The sequence below is a fragment of the Tetranychus urticae genome, chromosome 2 (assembly GCF_039701765.1).
Source record: "Tetranychus urticae isolate SD_2017Ah chromosome 2, NJAU_TeUrti_SD_1.0, whole genome shotgun sequence".
Classification (NCBI taxonomy): domain Eukaryota; kingdom Metazoa; phylum Arthropoda; class Arachnida; order Trombidiformes; family Tetranychidae; genus Tetranychus; species Tetranychus urticae.
The window spans coordinates 16,399,466-16,418,230 of NC_142959.1; the positions used below are offsets into that span (position 1 = coordinate 16,399,466).

At 33.8% G+C, this 18,765-nt stretch overlaps 1 protein-coding gene across 2 annotated transcripts; it reads left to right on the top strand.

Annotated features, from left to right (window-relative positions):
- The first annotated feature begins 6,946 nt into the window (after positions 1-6,946).
- On the top strand, positions 6,947-10,810 carry LOC107368917 (transketolase-like protein 2). Of its 2 annotated transcripts, XM_089268414.1 has the most exons (8): positions 6,947-7,171; positions 7,416-7,524; positions 7,704-7,816; positions 8,034-8,561; positions 8,639-8,832; positions 9,514-9,778; positions 9,859-10,146; positions 10,252-10,810. In XM_089268414.1, exons 2-8 carry the CDS (start codon positions 7,442-7,444, stop codon positions 10,617-10,619), a joined length of 1,839 nt encoding a protein of 612 aa, XP_089124540.1. In that variant the 5' UTR covers positions 6,947-7,171; positions 7,416-7,441; the 3' UTR covers positions 10,620-10,810. The 2 variants fall into 2 exon arrangements, with proteins under 2 accessions (XP_089124540.1, XP_089124539.1); XM_089268413.1 differs by lacking the exon at positions 6,947-7,171 and having other exon boundaries at positions 7,397-7,524.
- Positions 10,811-18,765: the final 7,955 nt, after the last annotated feature.

Genomic DNA, 18,765 nt, shown 5'->3' on the forward strand with positions numbered 1-18,765 from the left:
ATTCTGTCCTCAAATCGACTCGTAATTTATATTTTGAATAACTCCAATCGTTCGCGCTTCTTTCTATGAATGTTTCAATTGCTTCAGGATGTTGTCTACCATATGAATCAAAATAAATTGCTCCTTTATTTCTATCGAAGAAAACAGCAACCCAATGAGTTGCTTCCTTCCATGATTCATCTGCTTGTGAAACATTAGCTGCATTGAGGTAGAGATCAATTTGTTCAAATAATGCACAACTAAAACCACTAACAACATCAGTATCTACAACTGGTTTACTATCCTTATCTTTAATATCCAATATGTCGTTTATTTTTCCTTTTAACTTTCTAACCTTTTTATGTTTTCTTTTTTTAGAGACAGTTTTTCGTCTTTTGACAACCTTCTTTTTCTTCGCTTTATATAATCCTTCTAAACCGTATCGATCACAAAAATTTGTTAACTTGTTCAATCCATCTTTTGCGAGATTTTTTAATCCTTCTTTCGTTTGACTTCTCACTGACTCTACCACAAGCTGAGCGCCTGAAAATTTACAGACTTATGTTTATAAGTTTTTGAGTGAAATTGCGGTGCAAGTTTCTTCAGTATCAACCATGGAAAACACTATCAAGGATATGCAAGCGCAAATCTACCAACAAAGGGCAAGCATTAAGATGTTGAAGAGTTTTTAAAAGAGAAGAGACGCTCATTTTTTAATTTATCGATTGAACGAAGAATCGAACTCAGATCGACTTAACTCATTTTAAAAACAAAGTTTTGTTTTTTATAAACTTATGGTTGACACCCAAGGTGACACTTGGGTTCAAGTTCAATTTAAATCAAGTTTTATTTTCATTTTAACTTTCCGCGAAACCGGTTTCGCCATTGAGCCAGAAATGGCTTTTTTATACTACTAATGGCAATTTTATAAACCCAAACTTTTTGGCAATATATTGTCGTTACCAATGACGGATTTGCATTCATGCCATTCAACTACAGTTTTTGGGAATCAAAAAGTTCTGTTGTTCTTTGACTGATGATTTAAATTTAATTTTAAATGAGTTCTGACTATTTTATAGGCACAATAATTAAATGTGTACAAGAGCATTAGTATAAGCACGTGTGGGAAATTTTTAGACTCGATCGGAGTTAATAACTATAATTGATTAGCTAATCAATATTTACTGATTTGGGTCGTAATTTGAAGGTTCCAGAACTAATGCATACTTTTGATAAAAATAAAATTTACATCAATCGGAAGCTTCTTGTTCACATAATTGCTGAGCAAAATTTGGTTTTTTTAATCATAGACATTGTTACATAAGTAAAAAAACGTAGTATTACAAGTTCGTTTAACATAAAATTTGCATGAAAAGGTTTTTTGAACTTTTGCAATTTTAATGCGAATCTTATTGAAAAATTCCATAGAAAAAGGTCAAAAAATGAGCTTTTGAACCTTAAATTAAATAATTATATAATGATACTTACAAGAGAAGTGTCTCAGGTGTCTCAATAATTTCCCGTCAGGACTATGTTCATTCGATAGGGTATAAGAAACTGGTAAAAGAGTTTGTCGGTTTCAGAAACTTTCTGGTCGCTAAAAAATTGAGGTCAAAAACCGGTTTCACAAAACGTTGATTCACTTCCCGGAATTTCATTTGAAATATTTGGTACGCTATATAATGTTTGCTTTTGAAAATTGATTTGATTTTTCTGATTTTCATTGAATAATCGTAAGTTTACTCTTATTTTTACTCTTAACTCTCTCATTATAAGCAGACATTGTACAGCATAGAAAATGTAGTTTACTATGTTTGCGGTATCTTTGCGCATTTAAAGCAACTGCGATTCAAAATAGTGACCTGAAGCCCTAAGGTGAGGCAGATCCCGAAGTAACCTGTGCAATTTCAGGACAACAACTAAGTTTAGCAGCTGAGGGGGTGAGAAAAAAATTACACGCCCTGGACAAGGTTCACCGATAGAATAAACGGGTGCCCTATGACCTTACCATTGATCAGAAGGCAACACGTAAGTCATCCTTGTCATCGCCTTTGAAAGAGGAAAACGGCCCTTTCCTTGACCGTCTGATGAGAAATGGATTCACCTGCATAATTCTCAAAGGGCATACGCTTAGTTAGACACATGTCAACCTTCATGCTCAACTCCCAGACCGTCAATTCATCACTCAAAGGTAATGTAAGGTAAATTTTATTTGGTGCTGTACAAAGGGCGTGGTTTACTATAAACTGTTACCAGAAGGTCAAACAGTTAACGCTGAGTTATATGCACAGCAGCTGACCAAACTTCACGAATCCCTGGTCATAAATGGCCTGCATTGGTCAATAGGTCAAAGATTATCTACCAACATGATAACGCACGGCCACACGTTGCCAGAATCGAATAATAATAAGAATAAACTGGCTATCCAAGAATAAAATGGCTGAGTTGAGATGGAAAGTTATTTCTCACCCCCCATATTCACCTGATCTTGCACCATCAGACTACCAACTTTTCTTGTCCATGGCGAACTCTTTCAACGGCCGAAAGTTAATTAACCGAACCAAAGCTCAACGAGCGCTCGACGAATTATTAGAGTCCAAAAACCCCGAATTTTGTTCGAATGGGATCAAAAAGCTGCAGGCTCGACGGCTTAGACCATTTATTTAAATAACAACTATTTTGATTGAATTACAATAAAATTTGAACTGAATAAAGAAATTTTAAAACATAGTTGGTTAACTAATACTTTAAGGCAGTTTGCTTATGATTTTGCTTATGTTCTTTTGGAGGCAATTCAGTTCACTTTGATTGCTCTCCTCGTTTCCGATTTATTAACATTCTTCCAATGAACGCAAAATCGCGGACAAACAGATCAGCCTCTGTTAGTAGTAAGTATGATATACAGTCTGAAAGAGGAAGATCCCATTTCAGACTGTATATCATAGAAGGCTTTTTTAGGGGTGGGAGAGGGGAAAGAAGGGAAAGAAGGGAAAGAAGGGAAAGAAGGGAAAGAAGGGAAAGAAGGGAAAGAAGGGAAAGAAGGGAAAGAAGGGAAAGAAGGGAAAGAAGGGAAAGAAGGGAAAGAAGGGAAAGAAGGGAAAGAAGGGAAAGAAGGGAAAGAAGGGAAAGAAGGGAAAGAAGGGAAAGAAGGGAAAGAAGGGAAAGAAGGGAAAGAAGGGAAAGAAGGGAAAGAAGGGAAAGAAGGGAAAGAAGGGAAAGAAGGGAAAGAAGGGAAAGAAGGGAAAGAAGGGAAAGAAGGGAAAGAAGGGAAAGAAGGGAAAGAAGGGAAAGAAGGGAAAGAAGGGAAAGAAGGGAAAGAAGGGAAAGAAGGGAAAGAAGGGAAAGAAGGGAAAGAAGGGAAAGAAGGGAAAGAAGGGAAAAATAAAAGGAAAAAGGAAAAAACAAGAGATGGAGAAAGAAAAGAAGATGAAAAGAAAGAAGACGAAGATAAAGAGAAATAAAATGAAACAAAAGCATACTGTTTTAACCAGATTTTATTATTATTATCATTATTATCATTATTATCATTATTATCATTATTATCATTATTATCGAGTAACTACGTCTATGATAATCGTCGGCGCTTGATAGCCCGATTTATGTTATCATAGAGGTAGTTACTGTTGATGCTGCCCTCGTTATCAGCATCAGTTTCGTCAGATTCACTTCGTGAGTGTGAATCTAACGAAATTTAGGATGAAGCTAAAGAAAAATATAAAAATTCTCCAGCTTCATCCTCAACAAAAATGCTGACTTAAGGAAGGCTGCATCAACTTTGAAATCAATAGCATCACCACCATTTTCACCATTGTCATCATTTCCATCACTATCACGATCATAACCATCCAGGTCATCAAAGTAAGGACGCCTTATGGAGGCTATACGCAACTACCTTACTGTTACTTCTTGAGGTAACAGCGGTGCTGCTGCATAGTGGAGGGTCAGAGTGGGTGTTATACCGTTCCTCTGGAGAGAACCCTATACCGAACCCCACCCTGATGGTCGTAGTCGTAACTATCAGATGGTGCGGCGGAATGTGGTATGTAATCGACGCAAGACTTCGGTGTTGTTGGGGAAATGGGGGTTGGGGAGAACAATTGTTACAGGATTAGGTGCCATGCTGAACAGAGAAAAGTGAAACGCATACAATCGTCAAGATGAATCAGAAATGACATCAGTGGCAAAACATTCATAAGCATTATTGATAGCACCGGCAATGTTAAAAAAATCAATGTTTGTGGTACTGAGTATGTGAGAAATCGACGCTTTCAGTTGTTTTAGATCTGGTATGGAAATTGTTATTGTTCATCCAATCACTCTCCGATAAAATAAGGAAAATTCAAATCGGACTACGAAATACCTCGGAATCCTGATTGAATCACATCATTGTGTTGAGTTTGATTGTTGATCAGTTGAGAACTGGCACTGACACTTGTTCATGGTGTTCAAGTTGGTGAAATTAAGGTACAATTGTATTTCGACTTCCTGGCACAGTCTATTCGCTTGTTAATCACTCATTAAAATATCCTCTGGCAATTCACAGTTGATACAAATCTCGTCGTTTCCAACACTAGATAAAAGAGAATCAAGTTCTCATTCATTATACTGGGTGGATAAAAAATAAAGGGAAAAGGGTTTCGGTCTATTGTGCTCAGTCTAACTTGTTAAAATGTGAACAAAACAAATTTGTCTTCTGAGCAACAAAAGGGGGTGCTTTCCTGAAGAAGAAGAAATAAAAGGCGACTGGTTGAGTTTGGTAAGTTAAGTGAATCTGAAACTGATTCAACTTTACCTTTTATAGAAGAATTGGACAGCTCTCTAAAGACTGGTATTCCAGCCCTAGTCTCACTTTGTAATATGGAATTTGCGCTGTATTATTTTCCCTTTGTTAACTTTTTGAAACATTTTTGACTAAACCATAAAAAAGCAATAAAGTGAAGTGTTTGAAGTGTTCCTTCTACAAAAATAAATGAGGTCTTTTGTTTCTTTTTCGCTTTATTTTCTCTTTAGCTTCTTTCTTTATCTTTTTTCTCATATTCTTTACCTTTGCCTTTTCTTTCCCTTTCTTAACCTTCTTCATCTTAACCCTTTTTTCCTTTTCTTAACCTTCTTCAACGTTTTATTTTTTGACTCGGACCATCAAAGGTAAAGTTGACTCTTTTGTTTGTAAAAGTTTTACGAATTCAACTCTGACCCTCAGAGCAATAAAATGAACGAAAATAAGTTATCCCTTCATTCCCTCTTTTACTTTCTTTTGCACCTCTTCTTCGCTTTATTTCTCTTATTTCCCCTCTCCCTCCCCTAAAAATTCACGTGATATACAGTCTGAAAGAGGCTCCTCCTCTTTCAGACTGTATATCATTCTTACTACTTCTGTTAATCCAGGGTTCATCGTATTTCTCTACTGAGTAGTCTAGAATGTTAACGAAGGCATTAGAAAATTTCCAGAATAGTAACAGTTTCCAAACCATCTTCTATTCGAAAAGTACCTTAGGCATGTGCATAATGTGGAAAATATTGTCATTACGAACTTTCGACTTTCGCTTGACCTCCTGCAGACAGAAAAAGCTTCTAATTTTCGGAATGTACTGTGATCTTTTTTCGTGCTCTTCTTCTTCATTCAGGCTAAATCAGAATGCTGATAAACGCAAAAACAAAAATACAGCCATTCAAACGTCTAAAGTTGATTAATTAACACCCTGTATCAAAATCAAATTGACCAAGATTATCAGAAATCCAAGATTTCGTCTTTTCTAACACTCATTATTTTGTGATACCTTATCTTTCACCTATTTTTTGTGCTCTATCGAACGAACACAGTCCCGACGGGAAATTATTGAGACACCTGAGACACTTCCCTTGTTAGAAAAAGCAAATTTCGCACATTAATTATATGGACATTAAGCTTTCGATTGATGTAAATTTTTGATCTTGATTTCAATTTTTTCATCAAAATATCAATAATTTCTAACAGCTCGAAAGGAGGGTCTCCAAAAATCTTCACTTTTTTGTCTTAGCTAGTTAAGATCCCAACTTTTTTTTGAGAGATTATGCAACCATGAAGATCACAAAAATTTTATGTATTTCTCTCTGAGATTAACAGTTTTCAAGATTTTTAAGGTCAAAGTGCGCAAATTTCAGGTCTCTTGCATGCCAAACCAAAGCCTGGTTCATTTTTATATTTTAGTTTTGAGTAGAACACATTTAGGAAAACCGATCTTCGAGAAATGTTCGATTAAAAAAGTTTCTATCGTGAGAACCCACAGGGGGAACCTTGGTTTTAATAAAATTTTGAGCCGAAATTTCGTTTTTTGATTTTGTTTAGATAAATTTCGAATAAGAAAACGGAAAATTATAAAGCACTTTTCTTAAAAATTCAGCATCTTTTCTTATGATTTTCAGAAGAATTGACTTAATTGGTTCGAGCATCAATAAAATATTAAAATTTAAAGTCCCGACGAATATATACAATATGAAAAATATATGTAAAAAATATATTCTAGAGTGTAATCTATCGTAAAGCGGAAAATGATCTGTCCCTATAAACAGAAGGACGAAATGTTTGTTTTTCTACAGCGTAAGTAGGTGCAAAAGATTGACCATTACATGAATTAAAGCCAGTTATTATTCCTAGTTCATGAGATATGACCAAGAACAGTCGCACTGCCGGACAAGATTTTGGTCAAACGGAACGTTTCAAATTCCATTTTAGGTTAAACCTATTTTTACGATGTCTTTCAAAAATATAACATATTATGTGACATAATCCTTTCACAAAAAAAACTTGAATTGTTTTTTTCAATTCCAGCCAAGTTCAGGCAAAAGTTTTAATCAGCTCGCATCTGGAGCAGGCTCAAATCAAGCACAGCTAATATTTAGCAATCTTAGGGAGCCGGTTAAAATTCAGCTGGCTTCAGCTCTTGAAAATGATTATATAATAGTATAATTGTTACTCAATAGACGGCAGTAGCAATCTGGATCTCTAATCGGTCGGCATAACTTGTTGTTTCACTTCACTGCTGGTATCTTTAATTATACCTTTGTTGGATTTTGTTGTGAAAGTTAAATTACAATTAAAACTCACCTCCTTTCACTTATACATTTATATAAATAGTTTAACGTTTTAATTTAATTTCTTATATTGACTGATTTTTCTACTGTCATTTAGATTAATTTGAGTTGTACATATAACTACAGTCCATTCAAAATAAGAAGAATACTTTTTTTGATAAGATAAAGGGTTAAAGGTGAAAAATGATAGATGGAAGCACAAAAAGGTACTTCCATTGCTTTAATTGTGTTTTTCAAAACAAAATAAATAAATTAAATAATATTTAATTTTCGCTCTCATTTTTCCCATTTTTCAATTGGTTTTCCTTATCTAATCAGAAATTTTTCTTATCTCAAAAAGTATTCTTCTTATTTTGAATGGACTGTAATACGTATTAACTTCATTTTTACCATGGCAAAGTTACAAGCTCTTCAAGATGTTGCCAATCGGCTTCGTATTAACTCAATCAAAGCAACACAAGCCTCTAAATCTGGGTAAGTAAATCAATTTAAACTTGATTGTCAATTTTTAGTTGTCATTTAATTATTGTAAAACAATATTTTTTAGGATATGTATATGCATGTGAATATCTGTCTGTAAAATTTGCAGGAAATTACAGTAACCTTGTTTTTTATATACAAAATTTTGTATTTCATTTTATCATTTTATTTAGACATCCTACGTCATGTGCTTCTATGGCGGAAATTATGTCGGTTCTATTCTTCGATACTATGAGATACTCATTGAAAGAACCAAGGCATCCTGCATCTGATCGGCTTGTGTTAAGTAAGTAGTAATTTGAATTTGACACTAGATTTACTAGACAGAAAGGTTTGATTTATTGATTGAAATTCATTTTCAACTTAAATAACTTGCTAATGAGAAAATGATTTCAAATTAATACAAAAAACGACTTTATCACAATTGTCCGAAATCTTTGGTTAAAGAAATATGATGTTGTGGGTTATTCAATTTTTAACGTAAAACATTTTCTTATTGCTAGGTAAAGGACATTCTGCACCAATTCTTTATGCTGCATGGGCTGAAGCTGGTTTATTTCCTGTCAGTGATTTACTTAATTTAAGAAAAATTGATTCTGATCTAGAAGGTCATCCAACTCCTAGATTGAATTTTGTTGATGTCGCTACAGGATCCTTGGGTCAAGGATTAAGTGTTGCAGCTGGTATGGCTGTCATTGGTAAATACTTTGACAAAACTGATTTCAGGACATATTGTCTGATTGGTGATGGTGAATCAGCTGAAGGATCGATTTGGGAAGCAATGGCTTTTGCTTCACATTATAAATTAGATAATCTTTGTGCAATTTTTGATATCAATCGTCTTGGTCAAAGTGAACCTACTTCATTACAGCACAATCTTGATATCTATGAAGCCCGTGCTAAAGCATTTGGTTTTGAAACTATTGTCGTTGATGGTCATGATGTTGCTGCCTTAGTTGAAGCATTTGCTAAAGCTTCTGCAACCAAAGGTCGTCCAACAGCAATCCTCGCTAAAACTTACAAAGGAAAAGGTATAATTATTATATTTATTTCTCTTCCTTGTCTGCAATGAATATAATAATAAACTTTGTCATTTTATTATTGTTAGGTTTTCCTGATATTGAGGATAAAGATAACTGGCATGGTAAACCTCTTGGAGATAAAGCTGATTATGTCATTAAACACTTGGAAGGTCAATTGAAAAATTTATCAGCAGCAATTCAACCATTTAGTTCAGCAGCTCCAGAAATAAGTTTGAAAGTTTCACTCAATGAACCTCCTAGCTATAAGCTTGGTGATAAAGTAAGTTTACAAACCAATAACACGTCATATTTCGCAGCTCGGAGCATTTCTTTGATTGTTTTCTCTGATTCAATTCTACACTGGTTGTAGCCACTGGTTCTACACCATTTACCTGTGATAAATCTCAGGTTTTTTTCTTATTTGAATCTTTAAGTAGGTAATTTGCATGTTTTGACATCACGCCAGAAGTGATTATTTCATTTCTTAACAACTAAAATCATCAAGCTGTATTGCCGCTGCTTATCATTCCATACAGAAAGCTTCTTAAATTGCAAATGCTTCACTGCTATTGAATAAGTCGCATCTCAATAGAAATATAATTTATTTTGTTTTGTTAGTTTCTCAATCTTATCGCTTAATAATATAATATAAGATTAACACGATTAAGATTCAACAGGTTTTCAGGTAGAGTATTTTAGTGAAGTATTGAAATCTTTCATTCTGAAAATGTTTTGTGTCTCAAATTTAAAAGAGCCGTCTTTTTCGTTTCGTTTCAATTATTTCATAAGCTTATGTTTCGCATGGCTTAATACTAGCGATAAGAAAGTTATTACGAATTTAGCTCGTACTGTTCTGAAAAATTGCCTAAAACATGAGTTTCCTTAGATGCTATAAATTGCTATAATTTTCGCGATTCTAACTCTTTTTCCTTTTTTGATTATTACTCCTGACTTATCATAGATTGCAACTCGTCAAGCATATGGTACTTCACTTGTTAAACTCGGCAATACTAATCCAAGAGTTTTGGCTTTTGATGGTGACACTAAAAATAGTACATTTTCTGAGACTTACAAAAAAGCATTCCCAGATCGTTACATCGAATGTTTCATTGCTGAGCAAAATTTAGTTGGTGTTGGTATTGGTGCTGGATGTAGAGGTCGAGCAATACCATTTGTGTCAACTTTCGCTGCATTCTTTTCTCGTGCATTTGATCAACTCAGAATGGGTAAATTTATTATCACTCATCTTATGAATGGTGCTTAGTCCTTACTCACAATTAATTTATCTTTTTTTTGATAATTTTAGGTGCAATTTCTCAAGCAAACATTAAATGTGTTGGCTCTCATTGTGGTGTTAGTATCGGAGAAGATGGACCATCCCAAATGGCTCTTGAAGATTTAGCTATGTTTAGAACTATTCCAGGTTGTAATGTATTCTATCCAAGTGATGCTGTTAGTATGGAACGAGCTACCGAATTAGCTGCACAACGTAAAGGAATTGATTTCATTCGTACATCTAGACCAGCAACACCAGTCATTTATGCCAATGACACTGTTTTTGAAATTGGAAAATCTAAAGTTGTTCGTAAAAGCGGTAAGTTGACATTTCAATTTTTAATCTTCTAGTTTTTACAACTTATTCAAAAATAAAAACAATAATTTTTTTCTTTATAATAATCATTTTTTAAAATCCTTTTAGATAATGATAAAGTATTGCTCATTGGTGCTGGTATAACTCTCCATGAAGCTTTAAAAGCTGCAGACCAACTTGCTGATCAAGGAGTCAATTGTCGAGTTTTAGATCCATTCACTATTAAACCAATTGATGCTGCCGGTATTTTAGAGAATGCAAAAGCATGTAATGGAAAGATTGTTGTTGTTGAAGATCATTACCCAGAAGGTGGTTTAGGTGAAGCAGTTGCTGGTGCCATCTCAAACTCAACTGGTATTACAATGAAACATTTGGCTGTACGAGAGATTCCTCGAAGTGGTCCACCAGCAGATCTTATTGAAAAATATGGAATTGGTTCAAACTCAATTATCAGTGCAGTTAAAAGCTTTGCTTAATTTCAGTTATAACTGTCCTCAAGCTGGTCCATTCCGTACATCCAGTATACAGAATTCCAAATCGTAACTTTGCCTTCCCCGGCCACATCATTCCCGATTTTTCAAGTTTTTCCCGGTGAAAACACTTCTTGAGTTTAATCTTTGTTCAGTTGAAAGCTTTGCTTATTAAATTAAATTATTAAATTTTTTAATTACAATACAAAAGACAATTTTTCAAAATTTAAGGCTGTTTATCCAGTTACACCAAACACACCTGAAACTTTGCTCACCTTAATCATGTCTGAGGCTGAGACAAAGTCAGAGGCACGTTCAACGTAACGTTTCAATAAGAAAAAAAAGTCAAATTAAAATACAAAATATTACCGACTTTGGTCAAGAATCATTTGTCGATCATTGGCTCCCCTCAAATGATGCTGGTATAAATGGTTCAAGCACACCTGAAACTTTGCTCACCTTCATAATAAACCTACAGAGGTACAGAGAGACAATAGTTCAGGCGGGTATGATGACCATTTAAAATTGAAAGAATGTTGAATATTCCAATTGATGAGTGGACGTTTCATTGGACACACCTGAAACTTTGCTCAACTAAATTGAATACTTCATAAGGTTGAGTCAAAGGTTCCGGCTTGTTCAACAAAATGCACAATTGAAGTTGTCGACTGAGAAAAACTTGTCACCAAAATAGTGAGAAAAAAAGTGAAAAGGAAATAATCGAAATACTTACATTGATCCAAATGCACCCAATGAAGTTGCAAATTACACCAAACACACCTGAAACTTTGCTCACCTTTTTCATTTGCAAGATTAAAACTCTCAGGTTGAGACAAAGTATCGGGCACGTTCAACGCAATGATGACACTTGCCGAGTTGATCAACAGTTTAGGTGTTTTTTGCATGAAAGAAGTGAAAATAAATTATTGAATCAATTGTTGACTGGAAACACAGTAACACGTCAACTTAGGGAAAAAGTGAGTGAAAAGGAGAGAAAAATACGAAATGAAAAAGTGTTTCAAATGAATGATGGAAACAGAAAGCAAAATGAAAAACAAATAACTAGATGATGAAGCAACTCCCACTTGAAATTGATTTATCCTTAACCTCTTTCTTTGCCTTATTTTTACTTATTTTTGCTTCTTCTTCTTCCTCTTCTTATTCCCGGTTTCATCAAATCTGTATCAAAGCTAATGCATTTATCTGAATTTATCCTGATCCAATAATGAATCCAATTTTGTGGGACAAAAACTTTTTATCATTAAATATTTATTGCCATCAAATCACATCTTGCAATCTTGTTAGTCTTTGCCAAGCAAAACCTAAATATATTCAAGAAAGCAGACAATTGCTTATTTTTGTTTATCATGCAAAATAACCTGATGAAGCAAATCAAACTCCAAGTCAATAAGCTTGCAAAGTTTTGATAAATTTTGTCAAATTATGTGTTCAATAGAATCACATAATTTCTAGCCAATAGAGTTACGTCTATTGTGAGTTGAGGCCATTTTTCTGGACGCATCAATTTCTTGTCAAAATAATAATGCAAAATAACTTAATAAATTCAATTTAGTGGTGTCATATCTATCGATGGTATCGATATTAGTCGATAAGAAAAGGTCTGTTATTCATTGGTTTTCAATTCATTTCAAGCTGAAAAAAGTTCGCGTTTCCAAAAGTCTTTGTATGAATGAGTTCAAAAATGCTTGGCCTTTTCAATCGAAAATCATTTTAAATTAAGTCCCATCAGCAATATTTGCAGATTTATAGTTGTTTCTGATGAAAAATGACATCGAGAAAATGATTAAATACTCATTTTCACCACTTTTGCCCAACAAATTTTAAGCTTATAATCCGCTCATGAGTCTTTTTTGTAACCAGTGAGACTTATAACTTGTGAGTTGGCCTATTGGTTAGCACACGCGATAAGATGGTTAACCTCCAACTTGAAGGTTAACGTTCGAATCTCGCCAAGTCCTGAAGTTGGGCAAACTACAGATTCACTCAAAGGGTTAAGCTTCTTGGATTCCCAGTGCTTGATGGCGCCTTAAAAGCTGACAAGGCTGGTTGGTTCACGGAAGCAATTATCCCATGAGAGGAATGACTGTGGTCACTTTTTGCTAGGCTAAAAGGGTTCAGAGTGTGATCCTACAACACTGTGTAAACAACACTACTATCAAAGTTGTTTAATTGCATCAAAAGATAGTTAAACTTGTGGACCGTAGATGGCGATACAAGTTCACAAAAAATTGAAATTCAATTGAAATGATTTTATCTGTTGCAGCAGTAGTCAGGGTTAACAATGAAAGGGCCAGAATCAAGTTAATTTTCAGGTGCCACCACTTCGATCACAGCACATATGTATTCTTGTAGAGCTCAGCGGAAAAACAATACAACAGAAAACTGGACAAAATAAAGTTGAATCTTATTGGTACTTCCAAGTGTTTCTCGATATTCATTTCTGATGTGGATCGAAAAGAACAATATTTTTAATGAAATATCGATTATATCGTCTCTCATTGTATCGAAAAATATCGTAAAAGATTTCATTTAATGTACTGACGAGTATGAAAAAATGTGCGCTTTTGTTAACTCAACCCTGACCTTTACTGTATCTATTTTAACTCGCCATAAAGTTTGTCAGCATTTGATGTTTGACCTTTTATTTTTTATCTTCAAGATGATTCAATTCTGAAATACACATGAATCTGAATCGTTTATCGAGCAAAAAATCATCTCATCTTTACCTTGCATAAACGTGACTGGATAAACTTATAAATGACTAGTGATGATTATACATCAACAGGGAATTGACTTTATATACATTGTTAAGAGTCTATAAGATTGACGATCAAGATGAAAATGATGGGTATGATGATGATGATGGAGAGATAAAGTGAAAAAGCAGTGAAAAATGCAATGCAAAATGATGTAAAACAAAGAGAGTGAAAAAGAAATAAAAAATTGAACAAAAATGTTATTTCCTTTTGATCTTCTTGTTTCTCCAATTGTCAACTTTTGCTTTTAAAAACTCAATGATAATCATTATCATGATGATGCTCTCAATTGTACACATTAACTTTAATAATTTACTCTGACCATAAAAGATGAAATTGATTTTTTTCACTCAACCTTCCATGTTGATGATAATCTTCCCAATTTTTCAAGCTCTTTCTTTTTACAGCTTCTTCTCTCTTCTCTCTTTCCTCTTTCAGTTTCAATCGAAAGAGAATGATGATAATCTAAAAAGAAGAAGAAGAAGAGCAAAAAATAAAAGTGACGTTTAAATTGTTGAAGGTATTAATGATGGTCAACAAGATGATGATAATGATGATGGCCATGATTGGAATATTATTTGACATATAATCGATCTTATATCATATACTCTTTGGAAGCCAATTTTCACTCAATTTTATGTTTTCACGACCAGTTAGCATCATCATTTATCTTCTCCAGACTTGATCATCTTCACCATTTTTCTTTTCAGCTTTAGATTGTCTAATTATTTTACATTCACCAGTCAACAGTGAACCAGGGGAAGATCAAGTTTAACTGAAGCCAGATTAGTGTAACAGGATAAGTCAAAGATAACCAATTATTAGGACTCTTTGTCTCATTACATTTGACTGCCTTCTTTGCGTCTCTCTTTTTTTTCTTCCTCCAACATTGAGAGTAAAAACAAAAAATGACAAAAAAAGGATGGAAAATGTTGATCCAATTAAGGTGTCAACTAATCAATTGAGATGAGCACAGATGATCAGTTGATGCATAAAGAGAGGATGAAGGATGAAGAGATAGTTACCTTGAGGGATGAGGATATTTAGTGAAAAGTTGAACAAGACCAAGAAAATTGAATGAGAAGAAAAAGAATTTTTTTTCTGGTTCTTTTCTTGGATATTTTGTTTTTCAAGCTTCCTTCTTCTCTTTTTTTGCTGCTCTGCACTTCATCTTGTTCAGGTTTCAATGTGAAAATGAGATGACAAAAATAACAAAAATTGATGAAAGCTTAAGGTGATAATGTTTCTCTAGCTGTTTGGGTTTGCTTCCATTATTATTATTATATAAATAATATCACAAAAATCAACAAAGAATCAGATTAACTGCCGTAAGGTGAGCAAACATTGGCAAGACTTTTTTTCTTCTTTCTTTCTTTCTCTTTCTTTCTGCTGTCAGACTTGATTCAGATATGAATGATCATTGGAATAATAAAAGGTGATGAAAATGTTGATGCTCTGGTTAAAGTCAAGATGGCAATGATGAGAATGATGGAAGAAAATCTTTTTAATTTGAAGAGTGAAAAAGGTTAATTTGGGTTTGCCAATTGGAGTTGATGGTGGTATCATGGCTAATGTTGTCAAGAATGGTTTGTTGACTTTGACCAGCCATGGTCATCATGATGAGTAGTCAACACTCGAGTAGATTCATTTTTGTTAAGTAAACTTTGATGATGATAATAATGAAAATCAATAATCAATATTATTATTCAATTCATATTTTTGTTTTTACAGTAAAAAAGAGAGGATCAATTGACCACCAGTCAAATAATCAATTGTATATTGATCAATTTAACCTTATTTTCACTCCAATCTTTGGCTTTGTTTGTGTTTTGTCCTTTTCTCGATCAGTTGTTGCCCTTGTGATTATCAATGATCACTATCAAATATATCCATTCATACGTAATGCAATCATTTTGGATGGTTATTACTGGAAACAAAATACTGGCCCTTTACAATTTGAGAGTTGATCGCGTAAGGGTAACTTGATCAGACTCGTAAAACTAATCAAACCGTTGAGCTGAGTTTTTCCGTTCAATCTTTTGGAAAATTTGACTCCAACTTCAATTTAAATCATTTGGGTTTTTGCGACAAAATATTGAATCAAACTCCAAACTAAAGATGGCAATATTTTTCAATATGTTTTTGCTCAAAATAAGAAAAATTTGTCGAATGGAATACGAAAGTGAAAAGAAAGCGAAGAAAATTGAAACATTTTGACTGATGATTGAATATCGATTTAGTTCATTGTATTATATTTTCTGCCAGAGTCATCACATGTTTTACTCATGTTAGATCACTACATTGGAAATGTTATCGAGGTGGAGTCCAATCTTGTCTAGAGATTCATCCAGCTCAATCTTCCGATTCCCAAAAAATTTAAAGACCGAGAGCAAGATCAAACGGTAATTAGAAGATCTATTTGGAGTTTGATGCTTGTTCGATCTTTAATGTTTTGAGTTTCCTTGAAACTGAAATGATTGAGGGAAGACCAAAGTGATCAAAATCCATCAATTTATTGGTTATTTTTCTGAATTTTTAGGCTGGTCGATCCCTCTCGAGCACTCGAATCTTTCAAAGGTCAAGCTCAATCAGATCAGAAGTTCAATAGCTCGATTAAGCTCAGCTCGCAGCTCTCGCCTTTGCTTGTCGCATGGATTTTGTTCTTGGGGAAACTCTGTGATTGGATTTACTCTTTGAATGTTGCTTCTATTCAAACGGAAAAGACTGCAATATTCAAACAGCTATTTAACGGTTCAAATGAAAACTGAGATAACATGAAACGGCGATCAACTCGATTTCATCTTAACTTTCTTTTAGAACCAAAATTGACAGACTCACTGTTCACTTGTATGACTAACGTTCCAGTTGACTGGTTCAATTGTATCATCGGCTTATTTTGCATTATTACTGTAACAAGAAACTGTTAACATCTTAAAAGATGAAATCTTGCTGAATAACTGTAAAGACAAGAGCTACCATCAACATTCAGACTCATTGGTGTCTAAAGCTTATCTAGACCAACTCAACCAACTCTAGAAGATTTGACTAAACTTACGTTTCTAAATCCAAATGATTTATCTTTTTGAACTTTTCACCATGCAATCAGCAGTTTGATGAGCAAAATTTTCGCCACAATTTTTTTCTTCCCTACCAGTCTATCTTCAAGTGAAATCAGCATTTGTCAATAAAGATTTAAATTAAACTGAATAATGTTCAAGTTGGAAAAGCATTTTCATAACCATGAAAAACTAGAAACTGGAAAGCAATTGAATGCGATGAGAAAAATTGATTTGAGAATAACCAGTTTCTTTATGATTAAGTGTAAACTAAAAGTTGGTTATTTTTGGTTGTAAAGTGCAAGAGAAGAAGAAGAAAAAAAAAGTTGAAACCAAGAATTGAATTTTTTGTTCCCTTCATCATCAGCATCATCCTTCTTTCAGTTGCCTTGCCTTTGCAAAATGAAAAGCAAAACATTGTATCAACATTTACAGATACTATTTAGCATTTTACCATGAAAGAGGAGAAAAAAACTGAATTTCAACTCTTCTTCTGATTTTACTGTTGATACAGAATAAAGGATGAAAGAAAGTGTATAAAGAGAAAATTGGTTCAAGATGAAGATGAAACTCTTTTTTTTCCTCATCTGATGTTGAGCAATGAAATTTACTTACATAGCTGATTATACAAGGGATGAAGATGAAGCAGTGAGCAGCAACGAAAAGCAAAAAAAGATGAAAATGATGAAAGAGAAAAAAAACATTTTCTTCTTTACCAGAAACTACCAAGAATGTTAGACACACAAAGATTTACAATAATAAAAATTCTGGAAATTGGAAAGATTTCTTTTCTTTCCAATTTTCATTTTTTCTCTTCTTCTCTTGCTTCTCATGCTCAACTTGAAGAGATGAAGATGGCAGAATGATGATGCAAAAGGAATTGATATGTATATTTATATATTATATGAGAATGTAAAGAGACACAAAAATCTATAGCATTCAATGATGGCAAAGAATAATGGAAAAGAAGAAAAAGTGAAATATTTTATTTTCAATTTATTTTCTTTTTCATTTGTTCGTCGTGAGTTAAGCTTATGCTGAGTTTATTCAATGGTCAAAATAGATTCAGAAATGATGATAATAAGGAGATAACAATTTCAAATTCATTTTCGTTTCACTTTTACTTCTTCTTCTCAACAAATTGTCAAATATTTTTCATCTCTTGTTTACTTTGTATTGTTTACTGACGAAAGAAATATGATAACAGTTGGAACTTTTCTTCTTCTTCATCTTTGCCTTTATACTTTTTTCTCTTGGTGCAATACCAATTTAAGTTCAATCATTTTTGCATGTTGATCATGGGCGAAAAAGGTTCAATGTCCATCTTGGAAAAATTCATTTTTCTCCTTCTTTTCATTCTGTTTTGTCTTTCATTTTACCTCTTGATTGATTCACCATTTTTTTCATATAATTGATTCAACCATTTGTTTGGCTTTTTTGGGTCTCATATTGACAACAAAATTGCTGCCTTTTCATTCCATGATACGATAAAAGTGATGTTCTTTTCATTCTCAACTGGGAATCGAATCAATTTGATTTTGTTTTTTGTTCTCCATTGGATATCTTATGACGAAGCTTATTCAATAAAACAATGAGCAGAGAAAAATGTTTGCCCATTGCTAATGAAAATCGAAATGATGAACTGGTTCAAGGCTCTTCAAGTGTAACTGTATTATGCTGGTAACAAAAGTTTCAGACTAAAAGTTTACATTTGTGGCGTCGACTTTTGTGACTAAAGTTGAAAAGTTTGTCTGGTTGACTTTGCTTGCTCAGTTGACTGGCTTCGTCATTGGGTTATTCAACAAGCAAAAATAAATTGAATGAAAACCTTGATAGATGCGGTTACTTTGATGATTAAAATTTTAAACTTCATTTGCCAAAGCTGGAAAAACTTTTAGCATATTCAGCCCTCGAGGGTACTATTGGTAAAGTTTTATCATGAAGCGAGGTGTGGGCCAAACCGTAAAACAGAAAATTTTCATTTTTCTAAAACGATAATCTACCCAACAAAGGGCTCTGAATTAAATGACAATCACAAACATTTGGTTAATCACACAGCTCCAGTTCTGATTAATGTCACTGCGTACTGTCATTCAAAAGTATGTTCAGCTTTAAAAGTTTAACAAGTTGAACTTCGCATCCATTAGGAGTTTGAGAATAGGTTGAGACCATTTCGACTTCAAGACTTCCAATCATTCGCTCTACTGATACTTCCATTGGTGCCAGCTATTCTGAGGGAAAATTCGGAGGAAACTAGCTACTCGATGGTCCGAGTTTCTTTATTAGTTTAGAACGGAACCTTCTTCACGGATCGACAGT

Bases quoted from the DNA above. Each gene is read 5' to 3' on its own strand.
- LOC107368917 (XM_089268414.1), top strand. From the start codon at position 7,442: ATGGCAAAGTTACAAGCTCTTCAAGATGTTGCCAATCGGCTTCGTATT. The intron at 9,779-9,858 runs GTAAATTTATTA...TGATAATTTTAG, and splicing joins ATTTGATCAACTCAGAATGG to GTGCAATTTCTCAAGCAAAC. The intron at 10,147-10,251 runs GTAAGTTGACAT...AAATCCTTTTAG, and splicing joins TAAAGTTGTTCGTAAAAGCG to ATAATGATAAAGTATTGCTC.